Below are 23,070 nucleotides of genomic sequence, written 5' to 3'. Positions count from 1 at the left end.
TCTCCTCCTCACCTCCACTGCCCCAAACCCTAACCTGTGGAGGAGCTCGCTCTTCCCTACCCCCTGCCCCAGCCCCAGCCCCGGTAAGAGCTGGCTCTCCCCCCACTCCTGCCCCAGGAGGAGCTCGCTCTTCTCCCTACCCTCAGCCCCCAAAGCAGCTCATTCTTCCTTGGCCCTGGGGCTGGAGAAGTTCTGTGCCCCCAACAATTATAGGGGAGGCCATGTTGCTGCTTCCCCCTCCCCCTTTTACACGCCTCTGACTGGGGCACCCAAATCTTCAGTGTCAGTCTACATTCCTACAGTATACATTCTTAGTGGGGCAGTGTCTGATAATGTCCTTACCCCCCACCCCAACAAAACATATACCTCCTGAGAACCGTATCGTCCTTGCCCCTTCTTGAACTGGAGTAACCTGCACTGGGTTCCATGCTGGGTCTCCCCCATTTCTGTGGTGCTACCCTGTGACAAACTCAATATGAAAGCATTATTGGAAAACATTTAATTATATTTCTGATCCAGTTTATTGGTTCTGAGCTTTAGGATCTTGGATTGTTGGCCCTTGCTATGTGTTAGAGATTGGTTCCATGCTTAACATCTCATTAGAATAAGCATACGAAAGCCGAAATCTTCAGGGAATTTGGCAAAATCTGTAAAATATTTCTGCTCCAAATCTTTGTGCAGACAGCTCTCTTTCTGTTTTCCAGATTACATGGCTCCAACCTCCTATTTTAATAACCAATATCACCATTAGACACAAATGAGACATTCACAATTTTTATTTTATGGAAACACTTGAAATCATTCACATCTCAGGCTACTAGTTTTGTGGGCACAGTTAGATAGTTACACACACACACACAAACTTGAACTGCACTTGTAGTTTTTTGTGACCATGAAACTTTGGTTACTTAGCTCATCTAGTCTGATCCCTCTGTATCTTGCAGATCTTATTCACTGCGTCTTCCCCCAGCAATGTCTTATTTAACCTCGTCTTGAATAGCTAAATGGATGATGCCTTTTATGGTCTCTTTTCCTCCAGTTTAAGAATATGTCCTTCATTCGCAACATAAGATTTTCCTTCTTTGTCCCACAGTCTTCTGAGGCTGTGATTAATTCCCTTCTTTCATTTATACTCTCACTTTGAAGGAGTTTTCTAGACTCTGATTATATCCCCTTTGAGTGTTATATTTTGGAGACTATGAAAATATGGTTCTTTCAGACTCTTTTCATATATCGTCCTCCAATACTTGTACTAACCTAAATATAGTCTTACGTTTTTCTGTATCTTTCCCAAACTGTGGAGACAAGAACTACATAAAATATTCCAGGAACACTTGCCCCAAAAAGTAAATGGAATGCCAGGATATAAAGATTCTTATGAAGGATACATATGTCATCTGGATGAGTTTGCTATGCTGATCAATATTTAATAGTAGATATTAAGTTCAGATAATTAAGCCATCAGGTTAGCCCTCCCATTAAAATGAACATAGAAGCTAATACTTTTCTAGGGCAGTATCGTTCCCAACTATTTGGCTGCAGACCCAGACAGTATTGTAGCAATTGTCATTGTCCAGTCTAGCTGAACACAAAAGGAAGGAAAGAAGTGTTTTGTTTTGTTTTGTTTTGTTTTAAAAAAGAGATAATTATGTGAATGTTGTTGAATAGGCTGTAAATCAAAGTAGGATAAAATTAAAATTAAAATCAACAGTTTCAGTCTGTATTAAAACGTCATTTAGGCACGCTGCATCCTTTTATAATATGTTTAAACTTCTATTTTATATCTGTTAAACACACACTATACACTCATTCTGGCAGTACTGTTATTTTTAGCCTTGAATTTCTTGATGTAAAAAATTAATATTTAATGCACATCAATCTATTTTCTCTTCCAGATTCCTGTTTCAGTGACACAGATAAGTTCAGCCAATCACCCAGTGAAAGTGGGACTGTCGGATGCATTTGTGGTGGTGCATAGGATCCAGCAAATTCCCAGTATGTAATAAAAGTGTGTGTGACGTGAACTAATGTGGAGGTGGAAAAGCAGATTTTGCATGGAGATGGATTTAACTCAACAACAAATCACTTAGCTAATTTCAGTTTGTTAATTCAAATGCAATTTGATGTGATTTATAGATCCCACTGTGGCTTTCTGTTTTGTTATTTGTCTTGAACTGATAACTTAAGTACAATAAAATAATTAAAAAGTCAGACAAAGTAAAATAAATCAACCAACACAATTCTGTATTCCATTTAGGCTATTCCATCTTAGTTGCTGCAATATGTTTCTTTCTTAGTAAATGGGAACAAATAATCTGTGCATAGAATGCCTTTCTACCTAGGTGAAATCATCCTTTCAAAATTGGATTTTTTTTTTCTGAAAACACATTCCACACTGTGAACATCAGACCACCTTCCTTCCTTTCAGTGAGGGGAAGGGAGAGTAGACACAGAACTTAACTAGTGTTTTGTGTTTGCATAATCTTTTCAGTTATACTGCTTTTTGCCTTTTTATTTTCTCTGAGGTTAAAGGCGTTATAAAGGCTTTGAAATACTCATCTTGCTTAAAATTAAGACTAGTCATCACTCCTTATTTTATCACTTGGTGTTCGTATACCTTGATCATAGCTCCACATCAGTTGCACCATTAAGGTGGAATTGCAGCGGCTATTTTGATTGCTTCCTTTCTACACCACTACTGTACTCTTTACATTGTGCTACTTTGACTTCTTCACTTATAGGAGAGTACTGTTTTGTGAAGGGGGGAAATTCTTGGTAACTCTGTTGCTTACTAGCTTGCAGTTCTTGAGGGAAGTATTATTATTCAAGGGAATGGCCAATTTGCAGTTGACTTTCTTGGAGTCAAATAGTACTTTCAACAGAACAAGTTTATATTAGTATGTGCCAGCAATATAATAGTATCCTGACAGAACTGTTTAATAGTTTTGGCCTGTAGAGAGCCAATGTCAGCTGCTCTTTAAGTATGCATGTTCTTGCATTCTTGTCTTTCAGAGGTGTTAAATCAGCCATGGTTCCAGTCAATTACTGCAAAAGTGAAATAAAATATAGTTGTTTTAGTTTATTTGTTGGAACACAGAAAGAATATCAATTGCTGCTTACTTTGTCCCTGAAGAAGGCACAGAGTTTCTATAGCTGTGTTATTAGTTCTTGTCTAATATTTTAGCTAAGACTTTGGATCAACTGGCTAAACAGGATGGGAAACTGTAAACTGGAATATGAATTTCACATAGGGACTTCTTTATAACACTTTTAGAAAAGAGCTTACAGTTCATAATTTGGGTTGATTTATATGTTAGATGTTCAGCAACCTCCATGTCGTGCTCAAGAACTGGTTGACTTCATACTGTCAAGTTGGGGAAATGCCCTCAGTCTTCTTGTACTAATGCCTTTTCTCTTGATGCTTGAAAAGCTGTTGTTTCAACCTGCTCGCTTGGTGCCACTTCCATTTATGATAATGGGACAAAGGCATGTTTCCTGTAGAATGATAATGAAAATTGAGTTCAATGCTACTTGAAGTGAACTTCCAGCGTAGATTGCTAGTATACACTCATGGCAGATCAATCTCAATAGTGACTTGGAAACAGAACATCATCCAGAGATGGATTTGGAATCTATTTCAACGCTTCAAACCTGCTTTGGTATACTATAGAAGGTAAATGAATTAGAATTTGGATAGATTGGGAGTGAGGTTCCTTGGACTGTCCACAATAAATGCTTATTCCGGAAAAATTAAGGCTTTGGCTTTGCACTGAATGTAACTGGCCAGAATCTGTTCTCAGGCATACCAGTATAAATCCAGTATAACTATAATGAAGTAAATAACATTTTCCAGATTTACAGCCGTGTACAGTAAGCGAGTGCTTTCTCACGCTAAGGAGCAAGTATTTTCCTTTCACAGAGCAGCAGAGATGTAGCACATAATATGTGCAGTGTTTTTTTACATTGTTCAACCAGTTGAACTTCTCTTGACTGAGCAGAGCTCTCTTTAAATACACAACTAGATGTTTGACCTTTTATGTACCTATAATCCTTGTTAGTCTTTGTTAAAAGGATTCACTTTCTCTATATATAGCATTTCTGGCATTTTCGTCTATAGTGCAGGCTAATGGGTGTGAGAAATCTGAGGTGAGCCTCACTTTACCAGGACCTTTATTGGACATATCATCAAAACTTTTCCAGATATTCTAACATCAGTGGATGCAAACTCAAAATGCCAAAAGTGAAATTTCTTTGACTTATTTCCAAAATTCTTCACTTGGGTCAGTTCATCTTCTGTTATACAAGAGAGTTTATTCTTTGGTGGCTTCTAAATGGTAGGAAGCAGCTGATTTACATTTGATCTTTTCAACTTGTGTCACCATTGTTCAGTACAAAATGTAACCATGGTATGTTGGCTATTATTGGGCACAGACAGATAATAAGCTTTTGTATTTAAAACAAAAAACCAGCACAACTGGCAATTCAGCTGGGAAAATGGCAGACAAAGTGGCATAGTGATAAATTTTGTGATTCACTGTACTGATTTCTCTACACTGGATGTCTTATAGAACCACATTTGGTTTGTTTGGGGCTTTTTTCATTTTTTTTTTCTACCCGCCCCCAAAAAAATTAAAACCAAAAGTATTTTCAGAGTTTCAATGGGATAATATTTAAAAAATGATTATGACTGAAGTACATAACTCAGTATTCCAGCAGGAACTGGCAATAAAGCTGTTGTCCTCTATTTACCTCAACATTTTTGAACTAGTTAAAAGGCTTAGTAAGTCTCTTTTTCGGAGGTGCTGAACATCTTTATTTCCCACTGACTTTAACTGGAATTATGGGAACTCAGCACCTCTGTAAATCAGGCTCTACAACTTCAGGATACCAGCCTGCTTTTTATGGAAGAAAATTTAGAGCTAACAGCTGGATCTTTCAAACATTGGCCAAAAGAGAAAATAAATTTTGTAAATATTCATGAAACTACACACTTATTACAAAGTCAGGCAAAACTGCTTAATGTTAATGAATAAACATACTTCCCTGAAAAATCTGATTTGGAGGCATTTCATTTTTGTTATGTTTAGTTATTTCCTCTAAAAAGCATTTAACCAAGACTGAAAAAGGATTGTTTATAGGAATTGGGAACAAAACTGAAGGGTTTTTGTTTTCTTCACAGAGAAGTCTTAGTGTTTAGACAGTTTATCTCACTTGCTAGTACTTAGGGAGGGATAGCTTAGTGGTTTGAGCATTGGTCTGCTTAAACACAGAGTTGTGAGTTCAGTTCTTGAGGGGGCCACTTAGGGATCTGGGGCAAAGATCAGGTTTTGGTCCTGTTAGTGAAGGCAGAGGGCTGGACTCAATGATCCTTGAGGGTTCCTTCCAGTTCTAGGAGATAGGTATATCTCCATTGTTGGAAGGATATACTATTAGCTAGTAATAGTTTTCCTGTTAAATGTGGGATAAAGCTATGTACAATCCATTCAAAGTCTCATTGTCTAAGGGAAACCTCAGCAGGGGAAATGGGCATCAGAGCTGTTTGGATTTAATTCACTCGTTGGTTTCTTATCAAACAAAACATGAAAAGTGCTACATTTAGTGATGGGTCAAGCTTGGAATTCAGTTCTGATAGACATTCAAAGGTCTGGATATGCATATGATTCTGGCAAGCGACTATTTTGTCTGATGTTAATATAAGTGTCTGTCCTTCCACCCCCAAAGGCTTTGCAGTAGCAACTCTTTGTTCTCTGTCTACGGCATGCATTTACCTGGAATATTTCCTAGGATTTGCCCCATTGTTATTGCAAAGCAGTTTGAGGGTTTTGTGGGGGCTGGGAGAGTGAGTGGGATGTGGAATTTTGGTAGACCTCTTTGCTTTGCTGGATTTTTATTTTATTTTATTGTTCCTGTTGGTTGAATATGTTCCTAGCTAAATACTGTGCAGAGCTGCTAGAGCAGAACAACTGCTACATTTCAGATGTGCCTGAGTTTGTGTGAGGTGTATATCCAGGACACTATAAGAGGGATGTGCCACTGGTAATAAGAGGGATGAGTCTGGGAGCGTCTCTGATCTGTCTATAGACAGGCTGAATGTTCTATAAATTAACTTTTCTCTCTTGCAAGCAAGCACTCTGTAAGTCTTAATACCTGTCTTCAGGTCTGCTATTGCTATGATTGGCAATAGTTCTGATAGTATGGCTAATTCTACAGCTGCTCTCAGCAGGTCATCTTTCCTTTTCTTTCTTCATCATCCCTGCTATATCAGCTACCAACTCCTTGCACCTCTGTTGCCACCTTCTCTTCACTGGTCCTTATTCTTTTTTCTTCTCTGTCAGACCAGCCCTTTCTTTCTACTCCCAGGCCAGTCTGAGTCCTCTCTCTACTGCATTCCCTTTTCCTACTCTCAAGCTTTATTTCTATGCCTTGGTCTATCATCTCTGTCCTAAATTCCTTTTCTCCCTCTCTGTCTCCTTCTCTTTTTTCCAGGACACTTCTTTTTCAATACCTTCTCCTATTTTTTTTAATAATTGTTTTTAAATTGCTCATGTAGAAAATAATGAAGAAATATTGCCTTCAACCTAACACTGTGTTCAACTCTAAAACACCGAATAAGTGTTCTGCTTGCTGAGCTCACACTGCACTGAGAATCATGATCCATAATGAACAAAGTACAGTGTAAAATGATGTGAATGCTCAGTTTTCATACAACCTCACAGTGGGTTGCTACTCCATGCTGGTCTTTTTATTGGAAACAATGGTTGGGATAACTCCTATAATGAAGACACATAAATGGCTGGACTTTGTCCCACTGATGATTCAACTATTTTGCTGTGACAACCCAAGGTCTAAAAACACTGACATTCCTCTACAACACTGTGTATGCAAATCAAAATGGAAGTTTAGCTATCAATTAACAACATTCCAGTTTCAGTGCAATTAGTGCCACTCAATATATAATGGAACTCAAGCATGTATAATCAAGACACATCTCTGTATATTAAAACTGTGAAAGATTTTACTCTGGTTTGTGAACAGCAGTGACGGCCCTGAAAGAACATTAGGGTTAAACTTCTGAAGTCTCCAAGAAGGGTGTCTGCTGGTTGTCTCTTGATATTCATCAGGTTAAGATGAAGCAGCACCATTTAAAATGAAGGGCCTAATTCCCTGCTGCCTTGCATGCTATGTGGTTATTTACAGCTGTGCAAAGTGGTTGTAAAAGTTTAACATTCTGATCTTGCAGTATTTTACACCCACTTTGCACAGATGGAGATGACTACGTAGGCCAAATCTCAGTCCCAGTATGTCTCCCTGATTGCATGTCAAGGCTGAACCACGCACCTGAGGATTTACTGGCTAATTAGAGGTGTGGCCAGAGCACTGCTGCACAGTGGCAATCTTCTGATCACATAACAGCCCCTGGGGTGGCTGTTACCATGTGCCTGAAGTGAAAACAGCTCTAAAGTGGCTTTAACTTTTGTCAGGGGCCGACTTGGCTCCCAGCCCTTGCCAAGATTTGGCAATGTGGAGTGCTCATAGTATAAAAAAACCTTCTTTCCCCAGCCCCAGGTCCTGTGCTCAGCACAGCTCAGTTGGATCCACAAACTGGGTCAAGATGCAACGAAGTAGAGAATACTGTCCTATTGAGTGTTTTTCCCCAACCAGCTAAACTACAGGTGGCAAACACTCAACTATGTCTGTTGCTGGATGGCTTTTCTACATTACTCACAAAACAATTATTTGGAACTTAATTCATTGGCTCACTCATTGACAGATTACCTCATCTGTGTGTCCTCAACTGCTACCCTTTCACACTACGATTTTATAACTTGTTGAACTGAGGTGCAAACTCCTCCAACTGCTTGTGACTTTGCAGTGTTTTGAGTAACTTTTAGAGAATGTTAAAAAATGACTTTTGTACAAAGAGGGACCCACATCTTGGTTGGAAGTTTAGGGCTTGTCTACACTTCCTCACAGTTCAGATTATGGGGGGTGAATAGCAGCGTACACCAAAGTGCTGCACTGTATCTGCCCTGTTAGATGCTGAGGGCAGGAACTAAATCGCTCCTCCTTTGTGTTAACATAGTTCTCCTCAAATAGGACTACATTCATGCTAAGGAGGAACCTTTTCATTTGCACCTAATGTATTCCCATGAGGAAGTTATAGTGCAGCCCTTTGGTGCTCTCTGCTATTCACACCCTGAATTCCCTGGGGCAGTTTAGACACAGCCTTAGACACATATGCATAACCGTGCATTATAAGAAAGCAGCACTTCCCTAGTGTCAAAAAGTAGATTCTTGTTTGTAGATTCATTAGTTAATGTTAGTAGTTTACAGACCTTTAAAGATGGAACGTGCTTGAAGTGCTGAGGGTGAGTATTAATTTGAAATTAATCTTCAGACCATTCTGACTTTTTTGCATTGAGTAGGAGTTGGCTGCCAGTCATATGGGACTAGCAGCATGATCAACCCAAAATTCATACTCAGGGTCACCCAGAGGATTCAGGGGGCCTGAGGCAAAGCAATTCTGGGGGCCCCTTCCATTAAAAAAAAGTTGCAATACCATAGAATATTATATTCTTGTGGGGGCCCCTCCAGGGCCCGGGACCTGGGGCAAATTACGCCCCCCCCCTCCTTTGGGCAGCCCTGTTCATACTTGCTCCTATGGCATGAAGATCTCAGAAGTAGTTGCTGGATTTAAAAGTCATAAATTGCTGGTAGTGTAAGCTGAATATCCTTCATAGCTTGTTTATTTCATACTGAGCTGTCATACTCATTTGTAAACAGGTCATTTTTGTTTTTGTTTTTTTCACCACTTAGATTCACAAATACATAAGAACTCTCTGAGTAGATAAGCTATTTTTGTTAGTGGTTCTTGCTGATTCTAGGGCTGATGTTGAATCCCCAGGGGTCTTTAAGTGACAAAGCCTTGTCATTTTTGAAGATTAAATTAGAAGATTTAACTGAAATAGATTTAACAGAAGAAACCTAATCAGGGTTTACATCTGTCAAACTTCTACCTATGCTAGGCTTTTTTACACCATGTGTCACCACAGTAGGGATGCCCACATTATGTTTTGTGGGTACCAACTGTTTCTCCAAAAGGGAGGGTCTAGTCTCCGTACATCTGAAAATATATCACTGAAGGGGATTAGCAGTCATGCTGCATTCTGCATAATTATAAATCAGCTTTTATATCAGACATCATATTAGTATTTTTAGTAATTATCTGCAGGGTGGGTGTATAACAGACTGTTTCCTGGGGATTTTGGAAAGCCTGAATAACTGATTTAATACATGTCCCCCTTGGGCATTTATTGTGACAGACTCAGAAATAATAAGATTATGGCAAACTAACCTGCACTGTTCACCTCTGATAATGACAGAATGCTGCCGGGTTCATTTATAGTGCCAGTGCCATCATTTATATCTCTTGTTTCCATTTGCCTTTTTTTTATTTTATTTTTTTTGGACGGGAGCCAGATTTTAAAAAAAACAGAACAAAAAATCAAATGAAAGCTTCAGGCATCAGCAGAAATTCATTTCAAACGCATTCCCCGATTGCTTTGATTTGGCAGGTGCTTCTCTTGGTCAAAACATTTGGGAGAATATATCCTTCACTACTGGCAGGAGATCTACCCAAACCAAGCCCAGATTAGCTTCATCTTGGCAGAGTTTCCTAGCCTATACCTTTGGAAGTCTGGCAGGTATCAGAACATCCACAGTAGATGTCTTGCCTTGCCAGGATCTGCCTACTATCCAATCAGAATGGCTTTGTGGTAAAAATATATAAGTTAAAAACTTAATGAACTATCACTGCATCCAAGATAAAAACAGAGATCCTCCACCAGCAGTGGTTCAATGATAGCTGAAGTCGGCCTCAAATAAATAACAAGTTGAGTTAATTGGTAATGGCACCTTAAGCCTTATGGGCAGTTAGGTAGAAGTATTATTGTCTGCAAGCAAGATTCTGCTTATACATACCTAAAAGCTTGTTCAGAGAGGAGAACAGAGAGGTTGTCCAGTGCAATCACTTCACAAAGAATCTTGCAAGGGCAGGATTTCACATGACATCCCAGCCCAACCATCCTTGTGACTGTCTTCACTGCTCCTTCCTTCAAGCAGGTACCAGCTGGTTGCTTTGACAGCTTTTGCTTGCTATTGGTGGCAGCACATGTACTTGTCCCAGCAAAGCTCATGCACTCAGGCCAAGCTGAGCTCTTCAAGCATGGTAGCTAGGTGTAGCTCCTAGTGCTCTCTAAAACATTGTGTAGAAATTAATATTTATTGCTGTTAATGTGTTTATTTCAGTGTATAATAAATATGAGTAAAAAGCTTTTTTGAATCTGAAAGAAGTGGCCACAACCTTCTGGCCAGAAGAAGATGGAGGAAATACTTTTTTTGTCACAGTTGCTATATGATTTCCTAACAACACTTGGGGATGCAACAATACTCTTTAGAGTCCCTTGCAGAATGGCCCATAAAAACATGTCCCTCATACCAACCGTATGGCTGTGCCCCATTTGCAAGGTGCAGAATTGGCAATACAAGCTTGCCTAAGCATAGGTTTGTGGTTCTCTGTACTATTTTCTCCTCCCATCAGTTCAGATGACAAAACTGACCAAGATAATCCATTAATCCAATGTCTGAATCTGCTCATTTATCTTCTGTCCTAATCCTACTGAAGTAAGAGTGTTTGCAGTGATTTAAATGGAAGCTTGATCAGGCCTCTGACAAAAAATTAACCTTGAATCCAAGGCCTACAGAAATGGTCAATCATTATAATGTAAGACCAGTGGTATAGTCTATACTTCTAATTTGCAAATGTTCTGGTCTGCTTTGCAGGCAGACACTTAATATCTGAAATATTGAAGATGACCAGAATAAATAATAGAACACTGAATAGGAAACTAACAATAAAATGTTTTGTTTTTTGTTTTTGTTTTTACATTGCCCTTCTCTTGCTTTGGGCTTGTGTGTTCAAAGCCTGTCAAAACAGTACACATAACTTTGCAGTGAATCTTCTGCTTTGAGAAGCATACCTGGTTTCAGTTTATGTAGTGATTTCACTTGCAGCTGCCTTTTTAGTGACACTTTTCTTGGCTCCATTTTTTTAATATTAAAAAAGTTCTAATCCAATACTTTTGAGCAAAGGCTGCCATATTAAGATGTGAAGTAGCTTCCAGCTAACAAATAAATTAAGTGATGAAACCATTTTTGTTTGCACATTTTGAGAACAAATGGCATTCCGACAGTATGTTTCTATAAGCCATCTAGCTTGGGAAACATCTTCTTGGGGGAAAATATAAGAAATATAGTTTAAAATCTATTTGAGTATCAGCTTTAGAAGTTATGTCTAAATGAGTTAATAGGATGGTTGAGAGCTCATTCAGCATTTTCAAGTCCTTTATGGTAAAAGGCTCTCATGGTTTCTCAAATGAATCTCCCATTCTAGAGCTGTTAAATTAAAATTGTGTCATGGGGGAAGTGTGCACTCTGTGTGTGTGTGTGTGTAGTATAGCAATCTCACAGGTGCAGCTTGCAAAACAATAACATGAAAATATCTCCTTCCTGTTTTCCTCCCTGGTAGATGTCCGTAGAAGGACGATTTATGAATACCATAGGGTGGAGCTACAGATGTCAAAGGTTACCAGTCTGTCAGCTGTTGAGATGATACCTCTACCTAGTAAGTAAACTTTAATATGGACAGGTCCAAAATAGTTGGAAAATGCAGAGTTCCAAAATATTTTCCTAGTATCTGAGGGTTTGAAAACTTTATTTAGCTGACTAGTGCTTCAAGTAAGTTAACAGATCTGAGTTTTATCATAACTGCCAGTAGATCTTGAATGATAACTGCACTAAATGATTTTCCAATGAGTGTCTATATATCCATTGTTTGCTTCATGAAGAAAGGGAGTAAATTTCAAGCTTGTGAGTCAAACACAAACATGTATGTGTGCAGTGCAGCCCATCTTAAACGAACACACAAACAACTTTTGCAATTCATCCACCTTCTTTGCTCAAGATAAACCTACATTGTTAAGAAATCTTAGCATTTAAATTGCCAGCTGTACCACTATGATACATTGAAAGTAGCTATCACCCTTTTTCCGTAATCTAGTTATAGTTCTTACACATTTTCCTGCTGGTCTTCTTATCTGCATATGTCTAAATGTTAGCTATACCCAGAAATGTAAGAATGAGAAGGAAGGAGACTTAAGGAAAAAACTTAATACTTAGCAGTAAAATAAAAAATTTGCAACCTTAGTGAAAGGAGGTTTTTGGAAATTGGATTAAATTTACAAATTGAAAACAAATTAAATCCTGAAGATCAAAAGTACTTTATCTGGATATATCTGTACAGTACATGCTAACATTCTATCTTTGATATGTCATGCTGCACATCTGTTAGCCCAATGATCGCTTAAATATATTTTTGGAGAGGATTTATTCTTGCTTTGTACATACAGTAAGAATTGTCTATAAAGTTAATGTGTGTATTAATTTTTATTTATTTATTTATCCATCTCTCAGCCTGTCTCCAGTTTAACAGCTGTGGTCCCTGTGTCACTGCCCAGATTGGCTTCAACTGCAGCTGGTGTAATAAACTCGAAAGGTAAAGAGCCTTTTTTCTTTGGCCTTTGATATACGGGCATACTCAAAATGTATTCAAAAAAAGTTTGACCTTATATGATCCAGCATATAGGACTTGTTCTTTGGGGAATATATCTTCTGATGAAAGATAAGGGAGATGCTTTTGGCATTGTAATTTACAGTATCATTCTAAAGTAATATCGTTCATCACTATGAACCTCAGCAGCTCCCATTATCAGCCACACATCACTACCCCATTTAACTTTAATAAAAAAAGCTAGGAAGGAAGGGCCCAAGGGCTGACAGAGCAAGCACAGGTTTCTCAAAGTTCCTCTTAAAACCGTTATTTCCATATTCTTATCTGAAGTTCTAATTATCTTTGGTTTAAAGTGACAGATAGAAACCATAATTAAATTCATATTTGCTCCTTGTATGTCACCAGAAATAATCAGAAAGAAATGTCACTGCATGCAGAGGCCAAAGGGTGAGTATGTAAATGTAGCTATAAAAACCTGCTTGTCCCCCGAACAGGAATGAGACTGACACAACCAGGAGTTTGAAAAAAAAAAAAAGGCTTTGAGCCTCTCATCATGGTTAGTGAACATGTTGGGTCTCGTCATCCCGTCACTGCTGCATTCACTCTGACAGTCATGTCAGCTGCAAGAACAATTTGGAAGCTATACGGAACAGCTGAAGTGTAAAGAGCAAAATGATAACTCTGTGATCATGGCTTTTCAAAAAGTTCTTCATTTGCTGACCTTGATATCTAGAATTTATTTAAAGCAGTTCAGTTATGTAAAATACAATATAGTTATGGATGTGAATTATTTCTGTTTTCAACCTTAGAGATTAAGTACACAAATCTTATTCATAAAGTGTATGAATAATGAAAGGAGAAAAGGCTATTAGCATTTTAAAAATGTGCAGTTATTTAACAGGATGCTGAAAGACTGGCAAGTAGTTGATGAAGGTGGTATGGAATTAAGAATCTGTGGTAGTTTAAATTCATATTTTCCTGAGCTGCTTTGCTGGAAGTAGGCTTGTATCAAAGCTTACTGCAAATCAGCTTTGTCCACTTAATTTTGCCAGACAGCCCTGATATGGTATTTTATCTACATCAGATTGTATCATGCAGCATGACAAATGTTGTATACAATAAAAATATACACCTGTAGCAGACTATTCCAAGGAAAGGCTAAGTGATCAGGCTTTGCAAGTATGCCCCATTTGCTTGGTGTGAAGTTTAGTCTTAGGATTTGTTCCTGCTCCCACTGAAGCATGAATATGCATTGACTTTGTTAGGAGCAAGATTGATGCTTTGGGGCCATGTTGCAGACCTCCTTGCTCAGGCGAAACACCCACTGGGGTGAGTGGGAGCTTTGTCCCGTGGAAACAAGGATTGATCCCTTTATGAAAGTAATCTTAATTAATTAGCCTCTTAGAGTTGGTGCAGCTACTTCCACCTTTTCCTGTTCTGTATATGTATATATCTCTTTACTATATGTTCCATTCTATGCATCTGAAGAAGTGGGCTGTAGCCCACGAAAGCTTATGCTCAAATAAATTTGTTAGTCTCTCAGGTGCCACAAGTACTCCTGTTCTTTTTATGAAAGTAAAAAACCAAAACCTCCTAGCCTTTGTTGTGCAGTTTCTGAAGCATTATGCTCAGCTACCAGAACACTAGAACTGCTGCAAAAAAGGCTTGATAAATCAATTCAGCCACTCAAAAGTGGCAAGTATGGGGTGTGGGAGACTTTGATTTCTATAGAATTTAAGTTTTCATTAAAGAGATTCTTGTCCTTCTGGTTGTAGATCACCTTCTATCAAGTATGTAACCTAGTACTATATTGTTTTCTGCAAACAGACATCTCCAGTGCTGTTACAGTGCTCATGGCTTTGACAAGCAGTGGCAGAGTAAAATGAACACCACTGCAGATTTGTTGCTGCTATTTGTGGGTGGGAGTGAAGCTGTCACTTATTTCATGCTGCTTGTGCTTGGGAAATCTCTGACTAGCAGCAGAGGCAGGATCTGAAGTTATTCGTGAGAAGGATCAAAAAAAGGAGACTAAGGTTATGTCTACATACAGAAATTGCACTAGTTTAAATACAATTCATTTGAAAACTGGTTCTATCATTTAGCTTGGGCTTGTAAAATTACTGATAGGAAGCTAGATTCAAACAAGAGAGAAACGTCCACCCAGGATTTTGCATCTGTTTAACTAAAATTAGTTTTTTAAACTGATTTTTGTTAAACTGATGCAACTTTATGTATGGGACAGGCCTAAGAGAGGGGAAGACTAACACAGACCTCATTGCTCTCTCCACTTCTGCCTGCTGCCAGGAGGCTTGAGGAAGAATTAAGCAGTGCAGACACCTACCTTGACAGCACCTAGGAAGCTCTGAGAGAGGAGAAGAGACAAAAAAGCTCCTCCTTTCCATTAGCAAAAAAGGAGGTGGGGCTTCACATTCATCAGATGGCTACTAGCTAGAGCAGTGGCAGGCAAACTTTTTGGTCCAAGGGCCACATCTGCATGGGGAAATTGCATGCAGGGCCATGAATGTAGGGCTGGGGTAGGGTGTTGGGGTGTTGGAGGGAGTGGAGAGGGTGTGGTGTGCAGGAAGGGGCTCAGGGCAAGGGGTTAGGGTGCAGGAGAGGTGCAGGATGCAGTAGGGGGTTCACAGCAGGGGATTGGGGTGCAGGAGGGATGGGGGGTGTGGCATGGGGCTCAGGGGAGGGGTGCAGGGAGGGATGCAGAGTGCAGGAGGGAGCTGAAGGCAGGGGGTTGGGGTGCAAGAGGGGACTCAGGGCAGGGGGTTAACGGCTCAGGGCAAGGGGTTGGGGTGCAGGAGAGGTGCGGCAGGGGACTCAAGGCAGGGGGTTAGGAGGCTCAGGGCTGGGGCTTGGGGTATAGGGTGCAGGAGGGGTTCAGGGTGTGGGCTCTGGCCCTTTGCCACTTACCTGGAGCTGCTCTCGGGTGGCAGCAGCACACAGCAAGGCTAAGACAGGCTCCCTGCCTTCCTTGGCCCTGCGCCACTCCTGGAAGCGATCAGCATCATGTCCCTGTGGCCCCTAGGGGAGGTGGGAGCAGAGGGATCCATGCACTGCCCTCACCTGCTGATACATCCCCTGAAGATCCCATTGGCCGCAGTTTCCTGTTCCCAGCCAATGGGAGCTGCGGGGGAAGGTGCCTGCAGGTGAGGGCAGTGTGTGGAGCTCTCTGCCCCTCCCCCTCCGGGGGCCACAGGGACATTGTGCCAGCCACTTCCGGAGCAGCGTGGGGCCCGCGGCAGCACGGGTTAGCAATCCCGCGGGCCAGATCCAAAGCCCCGATGGGCCAAATCCAGCCCGTGGGCCATAGTTTGCCCACCCATGAGCTAGAGAGTGATACAAAAGATGGACAATAGATTCTTCACTGCTGTGCACCTCATGCAGTCATTTACTTGGGAATACAGCACTATGAGATCAACATAGTGGCAATGTTTTACACCCTCTTTGCATAACTGTAAATGACTTCATAGTCATACATGAAATTGCCAGGGAGGATCAAGGGACAGCACCCTGGTAGAAACCTCAGCACTAGAGCCCTGCATGAGGCAATTTTTTTAATCCCACTCTTGTTCCGCCCTGCAATACCCACTCCTACCTGCTCCTGCATTGTTTTGTGCAGTTTTATCCCATTCCCATCTGCAAATACCTTAGATCCTGCAAGTTCCTCAACAGAGACAGATTCTCTCATGCTCCTAAAAAAAAACAAAAAAAACCCCACCACAGTCAGTTAATATTAGGTCTGTCAATTAATTGCAGTTAACTCATATGATTAGCTCAAAAAATTAATTGTGATTAAAAAAATTAATCACGATTAATCACACTTATAACAATAGAATACCAATTGAAATTTATTAAATATTTTTTGTTTTTCTACATTTTCAATTGTGATTTCAGTTACAACACAGAATACAATGTGTAGAGTGCTCACTTTATATTATTTTTATTACAAATATTTGCACTGTAAAAATGATAAAAGAAATAGTATTTTTCAATTCACCTCATACAAATACTGCAGTGCAATCTCTTTATTGTGAAAGTGTAATTTATAAATGTAGATTTTTTTGTTACATAACTGAACTCAAAAACAAAACAATTTAAAACTTTAGAACCTACAAGTCCACTCAGTCCTGCTTCTTGTTCAGCCAATCGCTAAGACAAACAAGGTTGTGTACATTTACGGGGCATAATGATTCTTATTTACAATGTCACCTGAAAGTGAGAACAGGCGTTCACATGGCAATTTTGTAGCCGGTGTTGCAAGGTATTTATGTGCCAGATATGCTAACCATTCGTATGCCCCTTCATGCTTCAGCCACCATTCCGGAGGACATGCTTCCATGCTGACCATGCTCATTAAAAAAAATAGTGCATTAATTAAATTTGTGAACTCCTTGGGGAAGAATTATATGTCTCCTGTTCTGTTTTACCCATATTCTGCCATATATTTCATGTTATAGCAGTCTCGGATGATGACCCAGCACGTGTTGTTCATTTTAAGAACATGTTCACAGCAGATTTGACAAAGCCCAAAGAAGGTACCAATGTGAAACTTCTAAAAATAGCTACATAAAAATACATTAAAAACACATAAAAATAGCACTCAGCTCAAGGAGAATCTGAAGTGCTTTCCTATATCTGATCGGGACGCGGTGTGGAGCATGCTTTCAGAAGTCTTAAAAGGGCAACACTCCTGTGAGGAAACTACAGAACCCAAACCACCAAAAAAAAGATCAACCTGTGGTGACATCTTGCTCAGATGGTGAAAATGAACGCATGTTCTCTGGAATGGTGGTTGAAGCATCAAGAGACATATGAATCTTTAGCACATCTGGCACATAAATATCTTGTGATGCCAGCTACAGCAGTGCCATACGAACTCTTGTTGTCACTTTTAGGTGACATTGTAAACAAGAAACGGGCAACATTATCTCCTGCAGATTATAACCAAACTTTTTTGTCTGAGTGATTGGCTGAAGTAGGACTTAGTGGACATGTAGGTTCTAAAGTTTTACATTATTTTATTTTTGAATGTAGGCTTTTTGTACATAATTCTAATTTGTAAGTTAAACTTTCATGATAAAGAGATTGCACTAAAGTACTTGTATTAGATGAATTGAAAAATACTATTTCTTTTGTTTTTTACAGTGATAAAAACAAAATAAAATAATAAAATAATATAAAAGGAGCACTGTACACTCTGTATTCTGTGTTGTAATTGAAATTAATATATTTGAAAATGTAGAAAGCACTCAAAAATTTAAATAAATGGTATTCTATTATTGTTTAAGAGCGTGATTAATCACAATTAATTTTTTTAATCATGTGATTAATCGCAATTAATTTTTTAATTGCTTGACAGCCCTACTTAGAACATGTAAGCTAATAAACCAATACTAAACAAGCATCTATTCAGTATAAAGTAAAACTCTATAACACTCCCAGAGCCCCTTTCTCTTGAGGACAGCATTTATCAAAAGCTACATTACTACTAAACACAGCATTCTGTATTTTTTGTCCCTCATGCACAGTACAATACAATTAACATTTTATATTGTGCCATTCATATGACCAAGCACAGTTGTTACAACAATAAAATCTTTATTCAAAGGCCTCATCTACCCAGAAGAAATCCTCCAACACAGCTATTCTGGAATAACTATTCCGATATAATTTAGCTATTCCTGAATAACTCTCTTGCATGGACACGCTATTCTGGAATAAAAATGATTTTACTTTTTTCAGCAGAATAGAATGTCCAGATGGGGAGCCATTCTGGAATAGCTATTGCAGAATACCTTAGTCCACAGAAGCTATGCCGGTAACTTTCCTCATGTAGATAAGTCCTAGGAATGTGAAAGTAGACATGAACATGAGGCAAGGGTAGATAATAATTAACTCCAGTGCAGGGTGCTGGCTGATAGTTCCTCAATTGTACACTGTGGGGGGAAACGGGATCTGAGCTGAATTTTTGAGATGGGGTGTGAATGAAGAGAGGGCAGCCTGTTCTCAGTAGCTGTCTGGCATCAGCAAAAAGATCAGCTTCCCACAGGGTGATCAGAAGGAGATGGTGAGGAATAACACCCAGTGCTGTTTTTGGGAGCTGTATATTTACTATAGAAAAGTTATATTTAGTACTTGTATTACTTTACATCCATAGGTCTAAATGTGTTTTGCCCCAGGGCATAAACATGTTTATCCCCATTATACGGATTAGGAAATATAAGTACAAAAAGTTAAGACTTAATTTTTCAAAAGCATCCCCTAACTTTGGGAGCCTCAGCATGGGGAAAGCAATATGGCAAAGCACAAAATTTCCATTAAGTTCTTAGACTGTGTTGGGGAGAACTTTTTGTCTCAGAAGGTGGAGGAAGAAACCTCAGAGGAGAGGGGGAGCCATTCTAGGCTTGATTCTGATCAACAGGAAGAAATTGGTAGCAAATCTGATGGTGGAAGGCAATTTAGGTGGAAGTGATCATGAAATGATAGATTACATGATTCTAAGGAAAGGAAAGAGGGAGAGCAGTGGAATAAGGACAATGGAATCCAAAAAAGAAGATTTTAACCAACTCAGACAACTGATAGGTAAGGTCGCATTGGAAGAAAATGTAAAAGAAAAAGAAATCCAGGAGAGCTGGCAGTTTTTCAAGGAAACAATATTAAAGGCACAACTGAAAACTATCCTGATGCAGAGGAAAGCTAGGAGGAATAGTAAGAGTGGCTCCATGAAGAGATCTTTAATGACCTGAAAATAAAAAAAGGAATCCTACAAAAAGCGGAAGCATGGAGGAATTGCTAAGGAGGAATACGAAAGAATGGCACAAGCATGCAGGGAAAAAAATCAGAAAGGCTAAAGCACAAAATGAGTTGCATCTAACAAGGGATGTAAAACGAAATAAGAAGAGGTTCTTTAAATACATTAGGAGCAAGAGAAAGATGATGGAAAGTGTAGGTACTCTATTGAGCAGGAAAGGAGAGCTAATAATGGATAACATCAAGAATGTTGGGTATTTAACACCTGTTTTGCTTCAGTCTTCATTGAAAGGGTTAAGATATTCAACTCAATTAATATCTTCAATATGAGGGAAGGAATACAAGCCAAAATAAGGAAAGAATATGTTAAAGAATATTTAGATAAGTGGGATCTATTCAAGTCGACAGGGCCTGATGAAATTTATTCTATTGTACCTAAGGAACTACCTGAAGCCATCTCAGATCCATTAGCAGTTATCTTAAAGAACTCCTGGAGGATGGGTGAGGTCGCAGAGGAGTGGAGAAGGGCAAATATTATACTTATCTCTAAAAAGAGGAACAAAGAGGACCCTGGAAATTATGGGCCAGTCAATGTAACTTTGATACCTGGAAAGATACTGGAACAAATCTTTAATCAATTTTTAAGCATCTAGAGGATAATAGAGTTATAAGTAATAACCAGCACAGATTTGTCAAGAACATAGCATGCCAAACTAAGCTAATTTCCTTTTTTGACAGGGTTACTGGCCTTGTGGATGGGGGGAAGCAGTAGGTCTGATATATTCTGATTTTTCTAAGGCTTTTGGCACAGTCCCACATGATAGTCCCATAAGGAAAACTGGGAAATGTGATCTAGATGAAATTACTATAAGGTGAATGCACAGCTGGTTGAAAGACCGTAGTCAAAGAGTAATTATCAATGGTTCATTGTCAAACAGGAAAGGCATATCTAGTAGAGTCCCTCAGAGGTCAGTCCTGTGTCTGGTACTATTCAGTGTCGTGATTAATTACTTGAATAATGGAGTGGAGAGTATGCTTATAAAATTTGCAGATGACGTCAAGCTGGGAAAGGTTGTGAACATTTTGGAGAATAATATTAGAATTCAAAAGGACATTGACAAATCGGAGAATTGGTCTGTATTCAACAAGATGAAAATCAGTAAAAATAAGTGCAAAGTAATTTGCTTAAGCTTTGTCTACACTACCAAGTTATGTCTTGTAACTACATCACTCAGAGGTGTGGAAAATCCACACCCCTGATCAACGTAGTTATACCACCAAGCCCCTGGTGGAGACAGTGCTATGTTGATGGTAAGGCTCCTCCCATTGACATAGCAACTGCCTCTCAGGGAGATGGAACTCCTACACTTATGGGAAAAGGTCTCTCATTGGTGTAGATAGCATCTTCACTAAATGCTACAGCATCACAAGCTGCTCCTCTGCAGTGCTGTAAGTGTAGACAAGCCCTAAGGAAGAAAAAATGAAATGCACAACTACAAAATTAGGAATTACTGGCTAGGTTTTAGTACTGCTGAAAAGGACTGGGGACTACTGTGGATCCCAAATTGAATATGAATCAACTGTGCAATTATGAGCAAAGCAATTGTCATTCTGGGATGTATTAACAGGAATGTTATATGTAAGACATGGAGGTAATTGTCCTGCTCTACTCGGCCTCAGCTGGAGAACGGTGTCCAATTCTGGGTGCCACACTTTAAGAAAGATGTGGACAAATTGAGGGAGTCCAGAGGAGAGCTACAAAAATGATAAAAGGTATAGAAAATCTGACCTATGAGGAAAAGTTCTAAAAAAAACCTTGACATGCTAGTTTTGAGAAAAGAAGACTGAGGAGGGACCTTGATAACATTCTTCAGTTATGTTAAGGCCTGCTATAAAGAGAATGGTGATCAATTGTTCTCCATGTGCACTGAAGGTAGAATAAAATGTAATGGGCTTGGGGATATTTAGGTTAGATATAGGGAAAAATGTTCTGACTATAAGGGTAGATACATTCTGGAATAGGCTTCCAAGGGGGATTGTGGAATCCCCATCATTGGAGATTTTTAGAGTTAGACAAACACCTGTCAGAGATGGTCACCTATCCTGGATTCAGTCCTGCCTCAGTGAAGGGGGCTGGACTTGTAAACATCTCTAGATCCCTTCCACTCCAGCATTTCTATGATTCTATCATAAGTGTGTACATGAGCAGGAGTAATGCTGAATGTCTGAATATATTTGGCAGAACCTGACCAGATACATCCTAGAATACTTAAGGAACTGGCTGAGCCATTAATGATGATCTTTGAGAAGTTGTGGAGGATGGGAGAGATCGCAGAGGACTGTAAAAGGGAAAATATAGTACCAATCTATAAAAAGTGAAATAGGGACAACCCAATGAATTATAGACCAGCCAACTTAATTTTGGTACCTGGAAAGATAATGGAGTAAATAATCAAACAATCAATTTGTAATCACCTACAAATTAATAAGGTGATAAGTAACAGTCATCCTTCTTTGACAAGGTAAGAAGCCTTATGGGTAGGGGTAAAACAGTATATATGATATATCTCAACATTAGTAAGGCTTTTGATGCTCTCTCAAATGACCTTTTTATAAGCAAACTAAGGAAATATACCCTAGTTAAACCTACCATAATGTAGGTGTACAACTGGTTGGAAAAGCATACTCATAGAGTAGTTATTAATGGTTCACAATCAAGCTGGAAGGGCATACTGAATGAGGTCCCAGGGATCTGGCCTGGGTTCAGTGCTATTCAAGATCTTCATAAATGATTTGGATAATGTCATAGCGAGTACATTTATAAAGTTTGTAGACAAAACCAAGTTGTAGGGATTGCAAACACTTTGGAGGACAGGAATAAAATTCAAAATGATCTTGACAAATAAGAAATGGTATGAAATATATGGGATGAAATTCAATAAGGATGAAAGTAAAGTAATACACTTAGGAATGAATAATTAGCTGCACAAATATATAATGGGAAATGACTTATTAGGAAGGATGACTGAAGAACAGAATCTCAGGAGTATAGTGGATCACAAACTAGATATGAATCAACAATACAAAACTGTTGCAAAAAAAGCAAACATTATTCTGGGATGTACTAGGAAGTGTGTAGTAGCCAGAACGTGAGAGATAATTCTTCCACTCTACACAGCACTGATAAAACTTGAACTGGAGTACTGTTTCCAGTTCTGGACACCACACTTCCGGAAAGATGAGGACAAATTAGAGAAAGTCCAGAGGAGATTAACAAAAATGATTTAAAAGTCTAGAAAACATGACCTACAAAGAAGGATTGAAAAAATGAGTTTGTTTAGTCTGGAGAAGAGAGGACTAGTGCAGGGGGCATGGTAACAATCTTCAAGAACATAAAAGGTTGTTATAAATAAAAAGTGATAAATTATTCTCTTTATCCACTGAGGACAGGACAAGTGGTCATGGGCTTAAATTGCAGCAGAGGAGATTTAGTTTAGATATTAGGAAAAATGTTCTAAATATAGGGGTAGTTAAACATTGGAACAAATTGCTTAGGGAGGTTGTGGAATCTCTTTATAGACTCATAGACTTTAAGGTCAGAAGGGACCAATATGATCATCTAGTCTGACCTCCTGCAGAAAGCAGGCCACAGAATCCTACCCATCCACTTCTATAACAAC

At 39.2% G+C, this 23,070-nt stretch overlaps 1 protein-coding gene across 2 annotated transcripts in view; it reads left to right on the top strand.

The window, feature by feature from the left end:
* The window catches only part of PLXDC2 (plexin domain containing 2), a 462,666-nt gene that overhangs the window by 355,805 nt on the left and 83,791 nt on the right, over window positions 1-23,070 (top strand). For both annotated transcript variants that reach the window (XR_012655203.1, XM_075062304.1), the window contains exons 7-9: window positions 1,896-1,995; window positions 11,588-11,683; window positions 12,532-12,613. Coding sequence is in view for 1 of the 2 variants with exons in the window: in XM_075062304.1 (XP_074918405.1) it covers window positions 1,896-1,995; window positions 11,588-11,683; window positions 12,532-12,613 (278 nt within the window). In the remaining variant the exon portion in view is untranslated. The remainder of the gene's footprint in view (window positions 1-1,895; window positions 1,996-11,587; window positions 11,684-12,531; window positions 12,614-23,070) is intronic.

This window comes from Chelonoidis abingdonii, chromosome 2 (assembly GCF_003597395.2).
Source record: "Chelonoidis abingdonii isolate Lonesome George chromosome 2, CheloAbing_2.0, whole genome shotgun sequence".
Taxonomy (NCBI): Eukaryota; Metazoa; Chordata; order Testudines; family Testudinidae; genus Chelonoidis; species Chelonoidis abingdonii.
This window is presented reverse-complemented; position numbering and strand designations above follow the sequence as displayed.